At 38.7% G+C, this 22,716-nt stretch overlaps 1 protein-coding gene across 1 annotated transcript in view; it reads left to right on the top strand.

Moving 5' to 3' along the window:
• The first annotated feature begins 1,787 nt into the window (after positions 1-1,787).
• The window catches only part of LOC103034836 (beta-1,4-N-acetylgalactosaminyltransferase 3), a 28,508-nt gene continuing 7,579 nt past the window's right edge, over positions 1,788-22,716 (top strand). The window contains exons 1-13 of the mRNA XM_022671364.2: positions 1,788-2,045; positions 3,535-3,578; positions 10,439-10,492; positions 11,913-12,008; positions 12,270-12,360; positions 13,196-13,296; positions 14,553-14,620; positions 14,707-14,785; positions 14,888-14,954; positions 18,197-18,340; positions 20,141-20,250; positions 20,391-20,491; positions 20,593-20,645. Of these exons, the coding sequence (XP_022527085.1) occupies positions 1,895-2,045; positions 3,535-3,578; positions 10,439-10,492; positions 11,913-12,008; positions 12,270-12,360; positions 13,196-13,296; positions 14,553-14,620; positions 14,707-14,785; positions 14,888-14,954; positions 18,197-18,340; positions 20,141-20,250; positions 20,391-20,491; positions 20,593-20,645 (1,159 nt within the window). The 5' untranslated portion in view covers positions 1,788-1,894. The remainder of the gene's footprint in view (positions 2,046-3,534; positions 3,579-10,438; positions 10,493-11,912; positions 12,009-12,269; positions 12,361-13,195; positions 13,297-14,552; positions 14,621-14,706; positions 14,786-14,887; positions 14,955-18,196; positions 18,341-20,140; positions 20,251-20,390; positions 20,492-20,592; positions 20,646-22,716) is intronic.

Here is a 22,716-nt window from a genome sequence, read left to right on the forward strand (position 1 = left end):
GCAAGAAGACCCCATTTTTGCACTCGTCCCACATTCACGGGGCTCTACTGCACCTCAAAATATCTAGAGACAAAAATGCTTTGCCTTTTGTAACCTAGTTGTTACTCACTCACAGTTGTGATGTGACCTCCTCGATCTACTCGAAACTGCATAAATAATTTACAAAATATATTAAAATAAAGACTAAATAAACTCTTTAATATGTCACCAGGGTCTGTTAACTAATATTAAGTTGCATTGCAAAAGCATAATGCATCAAAAACAATTAATCACATGATAATATTAAGATTAAGAATATTAGTTAATATAAATCACTACGTTCAAATATTTGTATCCACAGAAATTCAGTTATTTCTTATCACTTTTTACTGCTTAAATTCACTGATTTACACAGATTACATTTTCCTTTATCAGTCTTATGTTCCATATTTTTAAAAGGTCAAAGGGTTACTCTACAGTCGTATCTGCCTTCTGTTGGGGCAGACAATGGGAGATTATAATTAGTACTCATTTATGATCTTTTTTTGAGTTTTCAGCCCATGTAACTTCAAATAATTATTGTTTTTAAAAATATATTTATCAGTAACAAAATTCTATTTGTCCATTTAAAACCATCCAGTTTAGTAAAGTCATAGACCCTTCCCAGTCACAACCTCACCAAAAAGAGGTTTGCCAAAAACAGCCCCAACCTTAACGTACCATGTCTGGTGGGTTTAATCACACTTTACAAACAAAGCGATTCAGAAAAAAAATAACAAAGACACAAAAACACAACCTTCTTACTGCATCTCACTGCAGGAATCTACAGATGGTACAACTTCACTAATTTCAACAGTTATATTACTCTTCAAGCCATATAAAATTTTGTGTCTCCAATTCTACATTAATCTCTGCTTATTTAAAAAAAAAAAATTAGTAGCTGATTCCAAATTTTACGCTTCCTTTTCTTTGTTTGCATAAGCTTAACCCTTGTAATTCAGCAAAATTAAGCAATTTTACATTAAAATGCTTTACACATGCTTGCTTCACCTAAACTGCAAGCAATATAAACAGCTTACATGGTTAATATTTGCCCTTTACCTTCCTTATGTTACATTTCTTTCAAAAAGTGCTACTCTTTTTTTATTAGTTTTTTAATAAAATGTAAAAGAAAATGAATTAAACTCAAGATATGAGTAGAAAATTTGTTTAGTTTCAAATTTACAAATGAAGCAATGTTTATTAACCCCTGGCCAAACATACTGTATGTAATATAAATGTGTAGGGGGGGATGGGTGTACAGTGTGTGTTTATCGAAAATGTGTTTTGATATATGTTTTTCACAAAAAATGAGCCAATGCCAATGAGTTTGAGTTAGAAAACATATCTTTTTTAGTATCATTTGATGAAAAATGAAAACGGGTCCCACAGACCCAAACACCACACAAGGGTTAACCTTCTTCTCATTATTCCTCTCAATCTCCTCTAGTTTCTGTCTCAGGGTTCTTAGCTGAGTTAGGCTGAAACTTCCCTGTCAGCCCTTTGTTCAGCTCCTCTGACTTTACTCCTCAGTCCTTTCCCCATGTTTCCCCCCTTAAAATTTGCGCACAATTTTCTACATGAGATAAAAGAAACTCTTATAACCCATTACAAAAGACCTCCCTTACAACTATTTACCCCTTTCTGGGAGGCACAGAACATTCTAGAAACATCCATACATGGTAAAGTCATCTCTTATTTGTGCCTAGTCATACAAATTAGTACTACTGATTTGTACCTGTGTGATTGAAGCATGTGGTCCAGCAGGTTTGGGATCCTGCGGTGGATGAGCAGTTTGGAGATCTTCAGAGCCGCTCCAGTGGATGAGGAACACTCAACAGGACTGTTCTCCTGCTGAAGAGAAAACTCTATTAGAATGACTCAGGTTTTATCCAGTTTCACTGGGTTTTTTAGCTTCAGAGGGCTGAAAGCTGTTGTTCTGATGCTGGTCGTGAGTGTGCTGGTGTTGGTCATATATTTGTCATTTTTCACGGTTCGAATGGAACATAAGAAATTAAGAGACACCGGTGAGTACTTATGTTTTTCATTCATTTGTGGCAATGTGATAAAATAAAAAAAAAAAAGTTATCAGTTGTTGTTCAATTACATGAAATGGCAATGTGTGAAATATGGCAAAAAAAAAATTGACTATGAATTTGGCAGTTTTTTTATGTTGATCTTTTTATGTTGATTTAACTGAAAGTTTTTAATGAATGGCATTATGGATAAACTTTTATATAATGTGATAGGAATAAAATAATAAAATAATAGTTTGATCAGTTACATTACATGCTACATTTTACATATATTGATCCTTTGACTGATCACAAACACAAAATGCATCAATTGTCATTTTTTTATTGTATGTATGCTGATTTTGAAAGGCATAAATTATATAAAATGTGTGGGACATTGTAAATGGTTGTTGTCATGCAACAATATATACAAAATATATATATATATATTATATAAGTCAGAATGCGTGTATGCCTCGAGATATGCAAATAATTACAGGTGCAGTCTAAATACACAGTGTGTCTTCCTGTTCACATCACTGGACTGAGAGGAGCAGGATGGTTTGTGTGCCATTTTGGATATTTGTTATCCAGCCACCATGGCCGTGTCAAATTCCTTAATGAAACAGGATAAGGGCCAAATCAGACCTAAATACAGTACAGTGTTAAAGTGCAGTATTTTTATACATTTTTAAAAATGTATTAAAAAAATAGCTCTACCAAATGACTTTCAAGAAAAGCAGACAAAAAAAACGTTAAAGGAGAACTCCGGTGTAAAAAGGTGTAGTAAAACATGATAAAAAGTACTTACTAGAATCTTATTGGGGCAAATTATGCCCTGTGTACTTTCTTGTACTCAAGGGTACACTCTTCATAATTGTACCCTTAAAAGAACAATATTGGTCTTTACAGGGTCAGATTTGTTCCCTCTGATGTACAAAGTCATTCCTAACAGCAGGAAGTACAGCTTTGTATCATTTAACCAGACAAAAGGTACATTCAATATTCTGTATCACTGTACTAATAAACAATATATATTTTAGTTGCACATTTTTAATTTGAAAGCCAGATTTGGATCATTAAGTTCTTGACACATATTTAGTTGATGATAATGTTTATACTCTTTATAATTTTTACTGGCACAAAAAACATAGCTATAAAACATAGCTATAATTGACATAGTCAATTAATGTATATGTAATGAAACTGATCAAACTATTATTCTATTTGCTCTCACATAGTGAAAATCTTGTATCTCCAATAAAATGATAAAAAAAAGTAAAATTATTTCTTACATGTCCAATATTTAACATTTTGAAAGGAGTTAAAGTACATGCTTGAAAGTGGTAAGAAAGAAGGGAGTTCTTAAAAAAATCTTGGTCTGGAAATGGAGAAAAAACTGATGGTTGAGAGAAAAATGCTGACCTTTTCTTGCGACATAATGCAGAGCTTATAAGCTACTCTCCCAAACCTGCTCTACAGCTCTGTGCTTTTGTTTCAGTGCTCAGGCGGAGACAGCAGATGCAAAGTTCTCTAGAGGAAGAGGTGAGATCTCATAACTCCTGTTAAATCCTGCCTTAACGGTTTGTGACTCCTGACGCAGTTCTGGTGTTGTTGGCTGGTCCTATAGCCTGACCTGTATAACAAGTAGAATAGAATAGAATAGACATGTTGACTGGCTGGAGGACACAAAGACTGAGGTGGAAATTTCTGTTGTATTTTCCTTTTTAAAATTTGTTTAGACCAGTAAGTGCAGAAATGCAACAGTAGCATATCTTAAGAGTTAAGCCAACACTGGGTCTGACTCCTCTTCTGGCTGGTTGCAGTATGACATCTTTGTATATTTCTATGAAAAAATAATAAGCCCTTCCCTTTCCCCCCATCTCATTTTCAATCAGAACTAAGTTTCAAAGCTATTTAACCCTTGTGTGGTGTTCATATTTTCGTTAGTCGTTTACTTTGTTATTTGTATTTAATTCAGCAAAATTAAGCAATTTTACATTAAAATGCTTTACTCATGCTTGCTTCACCTAAATTGCAAGCAATATAAACAGCTTACATGGTTAATATTTGCCCTTTACCTTTCTTATGTTACATTTCTTTCAAAAAGTGCTATTCTTTTTTTTATTCGTTTTTAATAAAATGTAAAAAAAAAATGAATTAAACTCAAGATATGAGTAGAACATTTGTTTAGTTTCAAATTTACAAATGAAGCACTGTTTATTAGACCTTGGCCAAACATACTGTATGTAATATAAATGTGTATGTGGGGGGGGGGGGGGGGTGTACAGTGTGTGTTTATCGAAAATGTGTTTTGATATATGTTTCTCACATATAGAGTTTGAGTTAGAAAAAATATTTTTTTAGTATCATTTGATGAAAAATGAAAACGGGTCCCACAGACCCGAACACCACTAGTTAAAAAGCTTTTTATTCTGTTATTAGACAAGTCATTGATTGACTGTCTGCATTATATTGTGTAGTTGAGTTTTAGCAAATACATTATTAATGGGTTGACCACCCCAAATTGGTTACAATATAATTGGGAGTTCTTGTGACGCTCAACCCCAGTGTCCATTCAAGGATAAATCCCAGCCCATCAACAGAAAGAACCAATAAGCTTGCTTCTTTTGCAGGGAATAGAGGAGGGTTAGCATGCTAGTGGGGAAGCCACTCCCCCAGCTCTGTGCTTTTTTTTTTGTGTATTTTGGGGCCAAATGCTACAAACTGTTCATAAGAGTTTATCAATTATGTTGAAATGGTAACTAGACCTTGGTTTAGAGTACTCTAGTATCCCTTCAGTATAATATCTAGTATATCTAGTATAATCTAGTATAATCTTCTATCTGGGTATAGCTACCCAGTGGCATTGGCCTATAAAGAGTTTGGTTGTAGTACAATTCTCAAAAAACTAGATAGTATTTTTTTTTATTGGTCATGTAGGTTTTTTGGGCCATTAGTCACAATAACAGACACTCTCTACAATGTTCTCTGAAGGGTTTTTTCAGTATGTCTGATGTTTGATGTTAGTCTGATGTTGTAGCTAAAATTAAAAAGCTCTGTGCAGCTACATTTAAAGCTCTGCACGGCAAAATGAAAGCTCTGTGAGACTAAAATGAAAAGCTCTGCACGGCAAAATGAAAGCTCTGTGAGACTAAAATGAAAAGCTCTGCACGGCAAAATGAAAGCTCTGTGAGGCTAAAATTAATGTTCTGCAAGGCTAAAATAAAAAGCTATGTGAGACTAAAATGAAAGCTATGTGAGACTAAAATGAAAGCTATGTGAGACTAAAATGAAAGCTCTGTGAGACTAAAATGAAAGCTATGTGAGACTAAAATGAAAGCTATGTGAGACAGCACTTCCTGTCTGCGGCGCGAGCAGTCGCAGCGGCCACTCCGGAAGCAAAACACGGTGCTTTTGTTTGTTTTTCTGTGTAAATAATCCGATCTGAACTCAAAAAATCATGCAAAAGTTCGCTATGGGAACAACTTACGACCGACAGACCCTGCTAGACCTGCAAAATCAACAAAAATCTGTACTTACAGACGGTCTACGAGCGGAGCTACGCGCGCTAGGCCTGCTAAGATCCTCGGCGTTTCCTGAGCCTGCTAGCCGGAAGAGGTCTCTCCGCAAGCGTTGCGCGAGGAGCCGAAAGCGCGGTAAGAGAGTCGGCCAGCGGTTCCATCTCTCCTTCTCTCCAACGTTTGCTCCCTGCCGAACAAGATTGACTATCTCCGGCTCCAGCGGACATCCCAGCGTGAGTTCAGAGACTGCTGTGTGTTCGTTTTCACGGAGACGTGGTTAACGGACTCCATCCCGGACTCCGCGATTGAGGTGAGCGGCATGCTAAGCTACCGCGCGGACCGCGACGCCGGCCTCTCGGGCAAAGTACGTGGAGGTGGGGTGTGTGTTTACATCAACACAGCATGGTGTAACAACGCTGCGCTGATCTCCAGCTACTGCTCGCCGCTGGTGGAGTTTGCTGTAGTCAGAGCCAGGCCATTCTACCTGCCCAGAGAGCTTAGCAGCGTCTACATAATAGCAGTGTATGTAGCACCCAGTGCTAATGCTAATGCTAACGGTGCTAATGCTAGCGCTCTGCAAGAACTGTACACTGTTATCTCCAAACTCCAGAACTCACACCCCGACGGACTGTTTATTGTTGCTGGTGATTTCAATCACAGTAATCTGAAGGCTCTGCTGCCCAGCTTTCACCAACATGTGGATTTTCCAACCCGTGGAGCTAACCTGCTCGATTGTGTGTATACTAACATTCCCGGTTCGTACAGAGCAGAGCCCCGCCCCCACTACGGCTACTCTGATCATATCACTGTCATGCTCATCCCAGCATACAGAGAGCTCATCAGACGTGCCAAATCAGAGAAGAAGCAAGTTACAACCTGGCCTCCAGGAGCCATCTCTGCTCTTCAGGACTGTTTTGAGCACACTGACTGGGACATGTTCAGAGAAGCTGCTACTTCTGATGACTCCATCAACCTGGAGGAGTACACAGACTCAGTGACTGGCTACATCAGCAAGTGCATTGAGGATGTTACTGTCTCCAAAACCATCACATCCCGCCCCAACCAGAAGCCGTGGATGACTGCAGAGGTGCGTGCGCTGCTGAGATCCCGAGACAAGGCCTTTAAGTCAGGGGACAGGGCTGGCCTCCGAACAGCTAGAGCCAAGCTCTCCCGGGGGATCAGAGAGGCAAAGCGCACCTATGCAAAGAAAATCCACGCCCACTTCCAGGACACTACTGACACTCGGCGCATGTGGCAGGGCATCCAGACCATCACCAACTACAAGTCACCCTCCCCTGCTTGTAACAGTGATGCCTCCCTTCCAGATGCACTGAACTCCTTCTACGCAAGGTTCGAAGCACAGAACTACACGACAGCAAGGAAGACTACACCTCCTCCAAACGACCAGGTACTGTGCCTGTCCTCAGCTGATGTGCGGAAAACTCTACTCAGAGTCAACTCACGGAAAGCCCCAGGACCAGACAGCATACCTGGCAGAGTGCTCAGAGGATGTGCAGAACAACTCACGGATGTTCTCACGGACATTTTCAACATCTCTCTGAGTACTGCAATCGTGCCGACGTGCTTCCAGACGACCACCATCGTCCCTGTGCCAAAGAAGTCTCAAGTGTCCTGCCTTAATGACTACCGTCCCATTGCACTTACTCCCATCATCATGAAGTGCTTTGAGAAGCTGGTCATGAGGCACATCAAAAACCAGCTCCCGTCCTCACTGGACCCTCTGCAGTTTGCGTATCATCCAAACAGATCAACAGATGATGCCATCTCTACTGCGCTCCACCTGGCTCTCACCCACCTGGACAACAAAGACTGCTATGTTCGAATGCTGTTCATCGACTTCAGTTCAGCATTCAACACCATCATCCCTCAGCATCTGATAGGAAAACTGAGCTTGCTGAACTCCTCCCTCTGCAACTGGGTTTTAGACTTCCTGACTGAGAGACCACAATCAGTCAGGATTGGAAACAACACCTCCAGCACCACCATACTGAGCACCGGCGCCCCCCAGGGCTGTGTGCTCAGCCCACTGCTGTTCACTCTGCTGACTCATGACTGTACTGCAAAGTACAGCTCAAACCACATCATCAAGTTCGCTGATGACACAACTGTAGTTGGCCTCATCAGCAAGAACGACGAGTCAGCATACAGAGAGGAGGTGCAGTGGCTGACGGACTGGTGCAGAACCAACAACTTATCTCTTAACGTGGATAAAACCAAGGAGATGGTTGTTGACTTCAGGAGAGCTCCAGGTGTCCACCACCCGCTGAACATCAACGGCTCTGCTGTGGAAATTGTGGATAACACCAAGTTCCTCGGTGTTCACATTGCAGAGAACCTCACCTGGTCCCTCAACACCAGCTCCATAACCAAGAAAGCCCAGCAGCGCCTCTACTTCCTGCGGAGACTGAGGAAAGCACATCTCCCACCCCCCATCCTCACCATGTTCTACAGAGGCACTGTAGAAAGCATCCTGAGCACCTGCATTACCGTCTGGTTTGGGAATTGCAACACCTCAGACCGCAAGACCCTACAGCGGATAGTGCGGACAGCTGAGAAAATCATCGGAGTCTCTCTTCCCTCCATCACTGAGATCTACACCACATGCTGCATCCGCAAAGCCACCAGCATTGTGGACGACCCCACCCATCCCTCACACGGACTCTTCGCTCTGATGCCGTCCGGCAGAAGATACAGGAGCATCCGAGCCTCCACTACTAGACTCTGCAACAGCTTCATCCACCAGGCAGTCAGACTTCTCAACGCACAGAGACAGAACTGAACCCCCACCCCACCCACCACTCACCCAACACACTCGCACAAAACTAAACTGTACACCCCCCCACCTTTACACAAAACTAAACTGTACACCCCCCCCCCTTTACACTCACAAAGAACTGAACTTCACACACACACACACCCAGTCAGCACACAGAGGCTGACATGACTTTATTTGCTGCACTCTTAAAAACTATAAACTCTACCTCAGTAACTGCTGTGATTATATATGTTCTATATGTTACAGTATGTCACACATCTCTGCACCTTATCCCCACTATACACTTTATTATACCGTATCGGTACTGCACTGTCCTGTCTTTAAATTGTCTCGTCTTTTGTATTTATTGTTATTTAGTGTTATAATTTTATAATTTTATGTTGCACTGTCGTCACTCCTGCACTTTATGTTGTCTATTGCTTGTGGTTCTTTGTTGCACCATGGTTCCGGAGGAACGTAATTTCATCACACTGTGTACCTGTACTCGGATGTAATGACAATAAAAGCCTCTTGACTTGACTTGACTTGACTAAAATGAAAGCTATGTGAGACTAAAATGAAAGCTCTGTGAGACTAAAATGAAAGCTCTGTGAGACTAAAATGAAAGCTCTGCACGGCAAAAGTACAAAAGCTTTGCGCAGCAATAAAAGTTCCAGGAGGCTAAAATTAAAAGCTCTGTGTGGCTAAAATTAAAAGCTCTGTGTGGCTAAAATTAAAAGCTCTGTGTGGCTAAAATGAAAGCTCTGCACAGCTAAAATTAAAAGCTCTGTGTAGCAAAAATTAAGGGTCTGCATGGCTAAAATGAAATCTCTGCAAGGCTAAAATGAAAGCTCCGCAAGTATAAAATTAAAGCTCCACACAGCTAAAATTAAAGCTTTGTATGGCTAAAATTAAAGCTCTGTGAGACTAAAATAAAAGCTCTGTGAGACTAAAATGAAAGCTCTGTGGGACTAAAATGAAAGCTCTGTGAGACTAAAAAGAAAGCTCCACGTGGCTAAAATGAAAAGCTCTGCACTGCTAAAATTAAAGCTCCATGAAACTAAAGTACAAATGCTTTGCGCAGCAAAAAATAAATCTCTGTGCAGCTAAAATTAAAGCTCTACATGGTTAAAATTAAAGCTCCACACGGCTAAAATGAAAAGTTCCGTATGGCTAAAATGAAAAGCTCTGCACGGCTAAAATTAAAGCTTCATGAAACTAAAGTACAAAAGCTATGAGCAGCAAAAATGAAATCTCTGTGTGGCTAAAATTAAAGCTCCACAAGGCAAAAATTAAAAGTTCCGTATGGCTAAAATGAAAAGCTCTGCAAGGCTAAAATAAAAAGCTCTGTGTGGAAAAAAGTTAAGCTCCGCATGGCTAAAATTTAAGCTCCGCAAGGCTAAAATAAAAGCTCTGTGCAGGTAAAAGTAAAGCCCTGCGTCAGACTGGATTTTTTGGAAAAGGAAGCAACAATGTTGATGGTTGTGCTGTATTTGGATTTAAATGTAAAAAATATATACATGTTTACTGGGTCTGTGCGGTGGGATAAGGTTGGAAACCCCTGGTCTAGAGGAAGGGGGTGAATTTTTGTAATCTAATGAATAGGTGAATTTGGCTTTGCACTCACTCTCTGCTGGCTCTGTTTGCATAGTTTTTTGCATAATCTTTTTTTTTTTTTTTTGCATGCTGACATAGAAACGGCCACATTTGTTTACTTTGTGTTAGAATTTCCATAGCGGCAGGGGTTCTGAAGCTCCGCTAAAGTGGAAACATCAGGCTTGCTTGTGAGGTTTAGGCACTATATGCACCTGTGCTCACTGACTAGTTATTTAAATAGACTCTTCTGCAAAATCCTCACAGAAATAGCCTGTTGGAATGCTGGGTGAGCATAGTTAAATACTTATATGAGCACCTTTTAATATCAACTGACTGGAAATTCTAACACAAATTCCAAAGAAAGGGACTCATGGAAGTGGGCGTGGCAGAATAAAGTGGAAGGAACAGAAGCGAAAATGGAACCACAAAGTCCGTGTTTTTTTCACATTATCACTATCTCATATTATTTTTATGTATACATTTAACGTTGTGTACCTCCCTCTCTTCAGCTCTCTTTTGAAGAAAATACTATAGAGCACAAACAACAACCGTGGAAACCTGAGGTCAGAAACTCATCTTATTTATTTTACCTGAATTCAAATTAGTATTGAGATTCACTGAGCAAACAAAACATTATGACCAACTTTTTTTCTTCTACACCAATTATTGAAATGTCCATGCTGAAAGTAGAATAGTGCACTAACACTGTCATGTGAGTATTGTCCTGTGAGTGCATCCTGTGGGCAGTGTCCTGTGGGTAGCATCCTGTGGGTAGCATCCTGTGGGTAGAGTCTTGTGGGTAGTGTTCTGTGGACAGCATCCTATGGGCAGCATCCTTTGGATAGTATCCTGTGGGTATCATCCTGTTGAAAGCATTCTGTGGTTAGCGTCCTGTGGGTAATGTGGGTAACTTTATTTGGACAGTGTCAGGGTAGCGTCTCATGGGCAGCATCCTGTAGACAGTGTCCTGTGGGTAGCCTCCTATGGACAGCCTCCTGTGGGTAGCATTCTGTGGATAGCCTCCTGTGGGTAGTGTCTTTTGGGTAGCGTCCTGTGGGTAGTGTCTTGTGGGCTGCATCCTGTGGGCAGTGTCCTGGGGGTAGCCTCCTGTGGACAGTGTCCTGTGGGTAGCATCCTGTGGATAGCCTCCTGTGGGTAGTGTCCTTCAGGTAGCGTCCTGTGGGTAGTGACTTGTGGGCCGCATCCTGTGGACAGTGTCCTGGGGGTAGCCTCCTGTGGACAGTGTCCTGGGGGTAGCCTCCTGTGGACAGTGTCCTGTGGGTAGCATCCTGTGGATAGCCTCCTGTGGGTAGTGTCCTTCGGGTAGCGTCCTGTGGGTAGTGTCTTGTGGGCCGCATCCTGTGGGCAGTGTCCTGGGGGTAGCCTCCTGTGGACAGTGTCCTGTGGGTAGCCTCCTATGGACAGCCTACTGTGGGTAGCATCCTGTTGATAGCCTCCTTTGGGTAGCGTCCTGTGGGTAGTGACTTGTGGGCCGCATCCTGTGGACAGTGTCTTGGGGTAGCCTCCTGTGGACAGTGTCCTGTGGGTAGAGTTTTGTGGGTTGTGTTCTGTGGGCAATGTTTTGTGGGTAGCCTCCTGTGGACAGTGTCCTGTGAGTAGAGTTTTGTGGACAGTGTCCTGTGGATAGAGTTTTGTGAGTAGCGTTCTGTGGGCAGTGTCGTATGGGTAGAGTTTTGTGAGTAGTGTTCTGTGGGTAGTGTTCTTTGGGTAGTGTTCTGTGGGTAGTGTCCTGTGGGTAGCATCCTCAGTGTCTTGTGGGTAGGAGATCAATAATGTATGCAGAGAAACAGATACAGGACTACAGTCTGTAATTATATGTACTTATATCTAGAACTACAAAGAGTTCCTGTATGATCAGTGGAAACTGAAATGGGTGTAGAAGCAAACAGGTCATAATGTTCTGCTTGATTGGTGTTTGTTGTCCATGTTGTTATATTCGAACACTGTTTATTATGTGAGCAGTATCTAGGCCAAGTCAACCTGCACGCGTGGGAAGACTGGTGTGGAATATCCGTCAATCAGCTGAGGAAGAACGTCCTGTTCCCTGTGTTTCCACACGTGAGTCTATATCTAAATTTACATGAATATTATTTTTCACATTTCAACTTTAACGCTATATGTCTAAATATGTAGCTTACATTATGTCAAACGTTTGGATGAATGGAGAAATAGAAATTGTTTAAAATATCTTAAAATGAAACAGAATATTTTTACATTGTCTTCCACTGAAAGTAATCATTTTGGAGATACTAGGTTTTGTGTGATAATGACATTGGCATGTTCACCAAAGCTGGTATGTGGGTGTCATCTTCATTTTAGACACGGACCACCATAAACAGACTAGCAACATATCCCAGATGGAACAATTACGGGCTGAGGATCTTTGGCTACATTCATCCTGCATCAAGTGGTGGGTACACTGGCATGGTATACCAAAAGTCATGGGACACCAATATGTAAATGAATCATGAAGTGTTAGCTTGGGAGGAGGATTGAGACCACCTAGACCTTTTGTGAGGTGCTATGTAGTGAGTGAGATTGACCCATCACTGGCCAGCATGCTTATTGTAAGACAGCTGAATTATGGGAGTTGGAGTAAAGAGGTCTGTTAGTGGGGGCAGGTGAATTATGGGAGTTGGAGTAAAAAGGTCTGATAGTGGGTGCAGGTGAATTATGGGAGTTGGAGTGAGGTCTGATAGTGGGTGCAGGTGAATTATGGGAGTTGGAGTAAAGAGGTCTGATTGTGGGTGCAGGTGAATTATGGGAGTTGGAGTACAGAGGTCTGATAGTGGGTGCAGGTGAATTATGGGAGTTGGAGTAAAGAGGTCTGATAGTGGTAGCAGGTGAATTATGGGAGTTGGAGTAAAGATGTCTGATTGTGGGTGCAGGTGAATTATGGGAGTTGGAGTAAAGAGGCCTGATAGTGAGTGCAGCTGAATTATGGGAGTTGGAGTAAAGGGGTCTGATTGTGGGTGCAGGTGAATTATGGGAGTTGGAGTAAAGAGGTCTGATAGTGGGTAGAGGTGTATTATGGGAGTTGGAGTAAAGAGGTCTGATAGTGGTGCAGGTGAATAATGGGAAATGGAGTGAGGTCTGATAGTGGGAGCAGGTGAATTATGGGAGTTGAGTGTAGCTTTAAAAAGTCATGATATACGTTACTAATTTCTGTCCAGCTTTACACTCACATCTCCTCTACAAAAATGGTTCTTTATGGTTTTCCCCCTTTTGTGATTCGTTTTTTATAGGTCAGTATATTTTTGCGATTTCCTCTGATAAGAACTCTGAATTCTGGCTGAGTTTAAATGAAGAGCCTCAAAACATCCGACTCGTGGCTTATGTTGGCAGGGTAAGTGTACATATATTCCTCAAGCTATAGAGTTACATTGTTATTATTTGTACTGTAATTATAGTGTATGACAAAAATATGTATGACTTGGATGTGTACCTCTTGAATTGCTTTAAATGATGTTATGTAATAACAAAAGTTTGGGAGAAGGACCACGCCCGAACTCTACGTTCTAACTCCACCCCGTATCAATCAACCGTCCTATAAATACCTCCCCTAACTAACTACCTCTCGTGACGAAAACTTCGCAACCCACCTCCTCCCCAACAACCCCCTTTTTTCTACTCTTCCACTTCTCATTAAATAAAAAGGGGGGGGATATAACTGCACGCTTCTTCAGCACGCAGTTCAGAACTCCAGCCCAAATTTCCCCGAGTTCCCTCCCCTTTTTCTTCCTCCTTTTCTACTTCTATAAGGCGTGGTCCGCACTTAGCAAATTATGTAATCATGGTTACATGGCACTTGGCACTTAAGGATACTGTCAAAGTTGTTGAATTTTTTTAGATTGACCGATGTTTATTTTTTAAAGTATTTTTCTTGCAATAGTATGGATAAGAACATTACATAAATAGGGCTATATATATATATATATATATATATATATATATATATATATATATATATATATATATAAGGTATATAAGGTATATATACTAAATAATGTTTTACTAAATAATTCAATATTTTTTGTTTCCAGTTTGAATGACTTTAATACTAATTGTAATTACTCATACTTGTAATTCTTATAAAGACATAAATGTAAGATTGGCAAAATTAAATTATATTTATATTAGTGTTGTCAATCATTGTTTTAGTATTGTCAAATAAAATGTATTGATCACAACAATATTCTGTAAATAGTCATCTTTTAAAAAAAGGTTGTCTAAAAAAATAATGTTTTTTTGAGTACACATGTCAAAAAATACATGAAGAACAAATAACCAACCACACAACTCTGACAACAATCTTTTTAATGAGTGTAAGTCAAGGCATGGGTACACACAATCCAAGTACGTGAAGTAAAATCATTAAGAAATGGAAGGAAAATGGAATATGTATGAATTGTCCTAGAGCAGACCGTCCTCACACAGTGAATGACCATGCAAGAAGGAGACTAGAGAGAGAGGGGTTTAAAAAGTATGATTTATTTCACACCCTTAAAAGTAAATTGTGACCAGTGTGACCAGTGCTGTTACAGTAGCATGTATGTGCAAAATGTATTTATTCATTTTGTAATGTTTATTATGTAACACCAGTCAGGTACTGAATGGTCCAATCCAGGAGAATATGGGAAATTTGCCTCTCAGAAATCACTGCCTGTAATGTAAGTGACAGTGGCTCAGAAGAGCATTGAACCTTTAGTTTTCTTCTTGTTTCTACATGGTTTGATTGTGTATCTTTGTTTTTTAGGCTTCTGAAAGAAAATCGGTACTTTTTTGAAGTTCTCTATAAACACAGTGAAGGAGGGCTGGATCACCTTGAAGTTGCAGTATGTATCTATATAGCTTTAATTATTTTTCAATGTTTTATTTATTCTCAGTCCCAAAAATAAATAAAATATTTGAAACATCCTCCTATTTTTTGTCCACAGTGGCGTCTAAACCAAAGAAACAGCACTTTTGCTGTTATTACCTCTGAGTACCTGTCTCTCTATGTCAGTAAGTTTCAGAACCAACAAAAACCTTGTTATGCTATTTTCTAGTCCAGTTTTAGCAGACCTATATATCATGTGTACTCTGCCGGTTTGCAATAATGTCTCCCGTAACCAGTTTAAGCTGGTATATTACCAAGATAATTAGAACAGCTATAAACTAATGATATCTTTGCGGTTACCCCATCTTAAAATGCCCAGAAATCTGCACTAGTCCAAAACACAGGATCTTCTTTCTCTATTTACATTTCTTCCCTGCATCCAGACCTTGTATTTCTCATTGTGTGAAAACAGGTCAGACCAAACCCATCCCATCCCAAAGCAACCTAATAAATCCCAACCCAATCAAAAAACTTTCCCAAGGACCAACCAAACCAAACCCATGCAATCCCATCCATTTCAAAAGCAACCCAACCAATTCCAACTCAATCAAAAAACATTCCCAAGGACCAACCAAACCCAAGCAAACCCATCCCATCCTATCAAATGCAACCCAATCAATCCCAACCCAATCAAAAAACATTCCCAAAGAAAACCGAACCAAACCCATCCCATTCCTAAGCAAGCCAACCAACCCCTACCAAACCAAAACACATCCCCAAAGCCAACAAAACCAACCCATCACATCCCACAGCAACCCAATGAATCCCAACACAATCAAAAACCATTCCCCGAGCCAACCAAACCAAACCGATCCCCATCCCAAAGCAACCCAATTAATCTGAACCCAATCGAAAACCATCCTCAAGCACCAACCAAACTAACCCCACCAAATCCCATCCCAAAACAAACCAATCAATTCCATCCAGACAAAAAAACAGTCGCAAAGCCAACCAATTCAAACCCATCCCATCCCAAAGCAACCCAATTAATCTGAACCCAATCAAATACCATTCTCAAGCACCAACCAAACCAAACCTTTCATCCCATCCCAAAGCAACCCAACCAATCCCAACACAATAAAAAAAAACATTCCCAAAGCCAACCAAACACACCAATCCCAGACCTATCCCATCCCAGAGCAACCTAACCAGTCCCAAAACAATCAAAAAACATTCCCAAAGCCAACCAAACACACCAATCCCAGACCTATCCCATCCCAGAGCAACCCAACCAGTTCCAACACAATCAAAAAACATTTCCAAAGCCAATCGAACCAAACCCATCTCATCCAATCCCATCCCATCCCAAAGCAACCCAATTAATCCCAACCCAATCAAAAACCATTCCCAAAGTTAACTAAACCAACCCATTCCAAGCCAGAACATACCAGAACAGATCAGACCCAAATCCATACAATTCTCAAAGCAAACCAAACCAGACAGAGAAGTATAGTTTCCCGCCTATTTCCTCTCTTTTCATTCTCTATCACACTTTTACCCTTTGGCCTCCTTTAGGCCCCACCTTAATGTCTTACCTTGGACTTTTATGTCCTCTACTGCTAAATGTACATCATTATTTGTTAGTCAATGTGGATAAAAGCAGCCGCTTAATACAATGTCATGTAAATAAAGTTAACAACATTGGTTAGGAGATGAGTCATCACAAAATAGTTATTTCCTGTCTGTGATGCTTAGAGCCAGTGAGCTCTATTTTTTGCACTATGTAGAATGTATTACACATGTACTGAACAGCACCTATATACAGAAGGTGCCACAGAACACAAGATTCTTGTAGTCAAAAAAAAAAACTAAAAAAAAAAATCCTCTTATCTGTATGCAAAGAAAAAAAAACCCAAACCTGTACACCTACATATTTGAGTTTCCCTCATGTGGCTCAAAAGACTCATGGAGATAAGAAAAGACCTGGCTGATGAATTAAACCTGATATAAACCTGAGCCAGCCCTCTTTCAGTGTTGCGCAACAGTGTTAAGTAGCTTATGGTCAAAATGTTTGGAATTCTTAAAGTGTTCACTTGAAAACAGATGGTAAAGGTTCTGTGTAGTAATGTTAAGCATTTGCTCTGGTCTACAATTTTAAAAGAAAAGGTTCAGTGCTCTGTTTTATAAAATAACTATGCTTGTAATACGTATCTGTGAATTGTATAACTTGGTAAAATACACAATCCAAACTCAACCCAACCCAACCCACCTAAATCCAATCCAATTCAATCCAATCCAATGTAATTCAATTCAATTCAATTCAAACAATTCAATCCAATCCAATCCAACCCAACCAAACACAATCCAACCCACCTCAATCCAATCCAATCCAATCTCAACCCAACCCAACCCACCTCAATCTAATCCAATCCATTTCAATTCAATTCAATCCAACCCAACCCACCTCAATCCAATCCATTTCAATTCAATTCAATTCAATTCAATCCAATCCAACCCAAAGCCAACCCATGCAACCAAAAGTGGTTCTTTGGGCATTGTCTCCAGTTAAAATCTGATTGGCCCCTGAAGTGCCTCTGTCCTGTCCTGTCTGTGATTTGCCTGAGAGCGATGATTCCAGAAGCAAAAGACTTTAGCAGCAAAATCCTAAAAAAGACTGGCAAAATTACAATTTAATTTTTAAATAATTGCAAATAATAATTAAATAACCATTAAAAGTATATATAAAAAAATATATTAAAGATTTGATTTATTTATTTATTTATTTTTTTGTGTAAAACTTTTGGCGCCAATTTAACTCCAAATTTAACATGGTGTGACAAGTAAAATAATACTGGGACCCTCTATGAATATTATCGCCATTTTAATGGCCCTTAATTCTGATGCTACAATCTAGATGTCAAGATAGACAGAGAACAGAGTTTGCCATGTATTTGAAGAAACATTGAGAAAACAGTAGTTGTGTTTTAAACTCTATGCTGCAGTTGATGTAGAGTATTTCTTCAGCAGGACTGTCTTATGATAATTGCTCCTCAGTAGATTGTTGGAGAAATATATAGAACTATATAACATGGATTTATTGAGATGCACCAAAAAGGAAAAAGTTTCCATCTCTCGCAACTGTCAAAATTTTGTTTTTTATTTTATTTTTATTTCTTCACAGAAATTAAATATAATTATAAAAACATTTGCTGACCTTTTTTATCACATTGACCTGTGTGGCTATCCTTAAAATAATTCTAAATGTATTCTATATATACTATAAATAACGATACACAAAAGGTCCTTCACTCTTAAACAGTTCTCTATAGCATAACGACTGTGAAACGAACTTTGAATCTCATTCCCTGTCATGGTTTTGCATCTCCTTCTGCTTCCAACCGTAAAGTTGTTTATTTTCTATGTACAGATGAATCCTTGTTACTGGTGGAGGAAACAGACCACATCCCCCAAACCATAGCCAGTCATGAGATGAAGGCTGAGCTCATCCCCAAGCAGCCCTTCCCTGTAGTAGACATGGCCAGAGAAGACCCGCGGGACTCCATCTACAACAGTAAGCACTTCATTTCCAAATTCTATAAAATAATGTATAAATAAATTTAGTACGATATTAATCTATTTATACAGCAAATTTCCCTGTAAATGTTATTACAAAAGCAAATTATCATACCCAATTAAACCCTCTTAAATCTTGATTAAATACATAAGTTTTTACATTTTTGCAATGTTTTCAGAATTTAAAAAAAAAAAGTGATTTATTTCTTAACTATTTTTTTTTCTTTTAAGTAATTTAATCTACTGAAAGTGTGTCATTTTATTAACAGACATTATTCCCTGCTTCTTTTAAGCATTATTACTTTTTTTATAAAAAGATTTAAGAGTTTAACAATGGAAATATAAATGATAACAAAAGAAAGAATGCAAGATTGACAACATGAAATTATATTTTTATATAACCACTTAGATGGCTTAAATGTATTGTCTTAATCACAACTATATTCTGTAATTAGTCATCATTAAATCTGCTGGTTACTAAGTATACCTGACCACAAAAAAAAATAAATACTTCAATAAAAATGTATTTTCCAGAATATAGCCAAATTACATGCCAGTACAATAAGACAGTTTTATTAGATGCAATCCCTTGAAACAAGTATAATAAAATTAATTTTTTTTATTGATTCTTAGAATATTACTTGAAAATCCCAAAATGAGAAATATAAATATAAGATATGAGCAAACAATAAGGCAAAAAGACACTATAACTAAAGTATAAAACATATTCAGGTTTGTTTAACACTTTTTTTTTGTTTACAAAATAATTCCACATGTTATTTTTCTATAGCTTTAATGTCTACAATATTAAATTTATAATGTAAAAAAAATCATAAAAAGAAAGAAAACACATTGCATAAGAAGAGGTGTGTCCAAACTTTTGACTGATACTGTATAATGTAAAATAATTCCATTGACTGGAAAAAAATCATTGTGATTAATCACACTGGTTATTTTTGTAAGGACTTAATAGATGGAACTATAATGGAACTATATATATAAATGTATATACAATGATCAATGTAAGATTGACAAAATTAATTATATTGATATCATATATTAATTATATTTATATTAAATGTTTTAATGTATTGTATTAATCACAACTATATTCTGTAATTAATCATCATTAAAATCTTCTGGTTATTGAGTATACCTGACTACATAAAGATCAAAAACCGTATACTCTGTATAGCATAAATATTACACCAAATACATTGCACAAATTAAATAAATGCTCATTGTTAATATGAAAGTCTGTGTTTAGGTTAAAGGCAGAAGGGTAGTGGAAAGGAATTCTGGGTAGCGCTGGAACAGAACAGTTTAAAATAGAGAGTAAAGAGAGAAAACAGGAATGAAAGTAAGGCAATAGGAGAATTGTGTCAAACACTGGTGACTTTACATGGCAGGAAGGGTCTAATCTAGGGAAGGCAAACACCGGCACCCAACCATGAATGGACTTGTAGATGCAGGAAAATGTATTGTGTATATTGTTGCTATCCAGTGAAATCCAGGGATCTCCATTTTTGTCAATGTTTAGTTTACTACAAAATTTTAACACACAAATTGCCCCTCACACAGCATCAAAATTTCATGCTGAATGCATCAAATAGAAATAAAAAAAAAAGGACCTGAAAGGACCAAGAGGGTTTTATCTCTCTCCTGTGAAGTTGCTTTTTTGAAGATACTTGTTTTTCATTTGATAGCAATGATATATACTGTATATAGTTTATGGATTACCCCAAGTATCAGTGTAATCACTGATATTGTTTTCCATGTGTTTTTTTTTTCCCACCAGTACCACTGTTGAACCACTCCACGCTGAAAAACGTCTTTACTGAATGCGATTACAAGCCTCTGAACATATTCGGTGGAGACAAAATTCAACGATTCCATGGAATATATTATGTGAGCGCCTCATCAGTTCATCTACTCAGTAACAGGGTTTATGGAAAATTACACACTAAAATATTTTAAAACATGCTTAACTAAAAAGCTAATTTTGTTCTGATTGTTTGTGTGATATTTTTCTATAATTTGTTTTTCAGGTTCACTACTCTGCAGTTTACCCAAATGACTACACAAGACAGACGCATACAGACAGTGATGAGATGTGCTTTTACAACAAGGATTCGCAGTTTAGTTCAGGGTGGGTTTTAACTCTAACCTTCTGTCTCTATCTATTGTAAAGAGATTTGTAGTAATATATTGCTTTTATTGACTGTCTACGGTATATGTTATCTTTTGAAGAGGTGGGTCTCTTCAGTATCTGAAAATCGAGGATCCGCCCACAGGAGAAGGAGGTAAATACAATCTAGACACCCATTGGTTTAAAACACTCCTTTTATCAGTCACTTTTTTTCTAGTTGTAAGATACAGGTTTGATATACAGGCGAAAATTAATTCTTTAAGTAGGTCTTAAAAAATAACCACAATTGTTGATACAATAGCTGCATCCCAAAGTCTAGGCTACAATCGAAGTAGTCTGGGCCTTATAAAGACTCTGGGCCCTAATTTACACCCTGTGCAAGGCACATCGTGATGGTTATTGCTATCTTACACCCCACCAACATTCTATTTTCATTTTTAATGCCTTCCGCTTGCGTTGTTTAAATAGAAACAGTGCTTAAGAATATATCTATCCTGGAAGTGGTGGTCTGGAAGGGAGGTGTGTTGAGGTAAATTTCTGGCGTATTGCTACCTTGGCAATGGAAAACACAGGTGTGCCACTGACTAAAATAAACTTAGTCAACAGTCAGCCCCTCCCCACCCCCCTCATTTGTTACACATTCAAAGATGCACATCATTGCACAAACCCAACTTTTACGTCAATAATAAACAGAATACCAAAAAAAAAATGACTTTGCTGTTCCCATAAAAGAAATGAAAAAAGCCTTAGGGTAAAAGGCAAGTGACATGCTGATTGGTTTATTTCATGTTTTACTTCCAAAACACACCAAGAATTATTACATTGGAGCTGCACAAGGTGTACTTTTCCAGTTGTTACGATAGCAAAGACACACTCACACACACTAAATCAAGCTGCATTGTGCACGGTTGACAGCTTGTCTACAGATCGCTAAAATAGAGCCCTCTTTAATGTAGCCTTCTGGTCACACATATGATCTATATTATATTCTAACAAGGTTTCATGGTTATGCCATGCGTAAACATCAATATAATTGCCAGAAGCTTTGTTTTCCAGTATTTTTACACTTTTACTTCGCATTGCACTGAATAGGGAGTAACTGAGGACATGGAAGGATACATCAGTTGCAACCTCCAAATCATGCCAATTTGTTGGCTGCATTTCTCAGCTGTGAAAGAAAGGCTCTTCACTTTGGAACAGCGTAATATGCACTATTCAAGAAATGTAGCCTACCTCAGCTGTAGTCTAGACATTGGAATGACGTTTTTCTTCAAGTACGTTGCAGACAGGTTCTGTTTATTTGGCAAAACAGCACCAACAGTGGATGGGAGCTGTAGTATAAACCATGAAATACATAGTTTTTTTTTTTTTTAAGAGACACAGTGATCAATAATCATATTTTCACACTATAAGGCGCACTGACAATCCTATAATCCGGTGCACCTTATGTATGAATTTTACCAGTCAGGTTGTAACCTAAATAGTAGTAAATCCACTCTGCTGAAGTACAGCGTTATACAGAAGTTTCAGTTTAGTTTTCCAGAACCGAGACTGGAGAAGCATTAACATTAGCTGCTAATCATGCTAAGTGCTTGCTGTGTTAAAAAGGCTATGTGGGACGAATCTCTAGCTAATATCGTCTTGGCTTACCAGACTACTCAGGTAGTGCAGTCTGGCGGCGTTTACTAGCGCTAGCCAGTTATGCTAATGTTGCTTAGTTTAAATCTGGAAATCTAAGCTTACTGTAATTAAACGGAAGCATTTTACTTACTTAAATAAAATGTTTTCAGAAGAAAAAATCTGGGTAGATTAACATTCAGTACTCTAAAAAACAGAGGTACGATATGAGCACTTTTTTGTACTCAAAGGTACACTCTTCATAATTGTACCCTCAATGGTACAATATTGTTCTTTACAGGATCAGATTTGTTCCCTCTGAAGTACAAAGCCATTTCTAACAGCAATAAGTACAAATTTGTACCATTTAACCAGCCAAAGGGTATATTCAGTATTCTGTATCACTGCACTAATAAACAATATATATTTAAATTGCACATTTTTCATTTGAAAGCCAGACAATTTTGGATCATCAAGTTTTTGAGCCATTTTAGTTGATGATAATGTTTATAATCTTTATAATCTTTACTGGCACAAAAACCATGGGTACAAAAAAGGACTTTCACTGAAAGGTACTTTTTTGTACCTCAATATAAGATACAGCCCCA

This window comes from Astyanax mexicanus, chromosome 2 (assembly GCF_023375975.1).
Source record: "Astyanax mexicanus isolate ESR-SI-001 chromosome 2, AstMex3_surface, whole genome shotgun sequence".
Classification (NCBI taxonomy): domain Eukaryota; kingdom Metazoa; phylum Chordata; class Actinopteri; order Characiformes; family Acestrorhamphidae; genus Astyanax; species Astyanax mexicanus.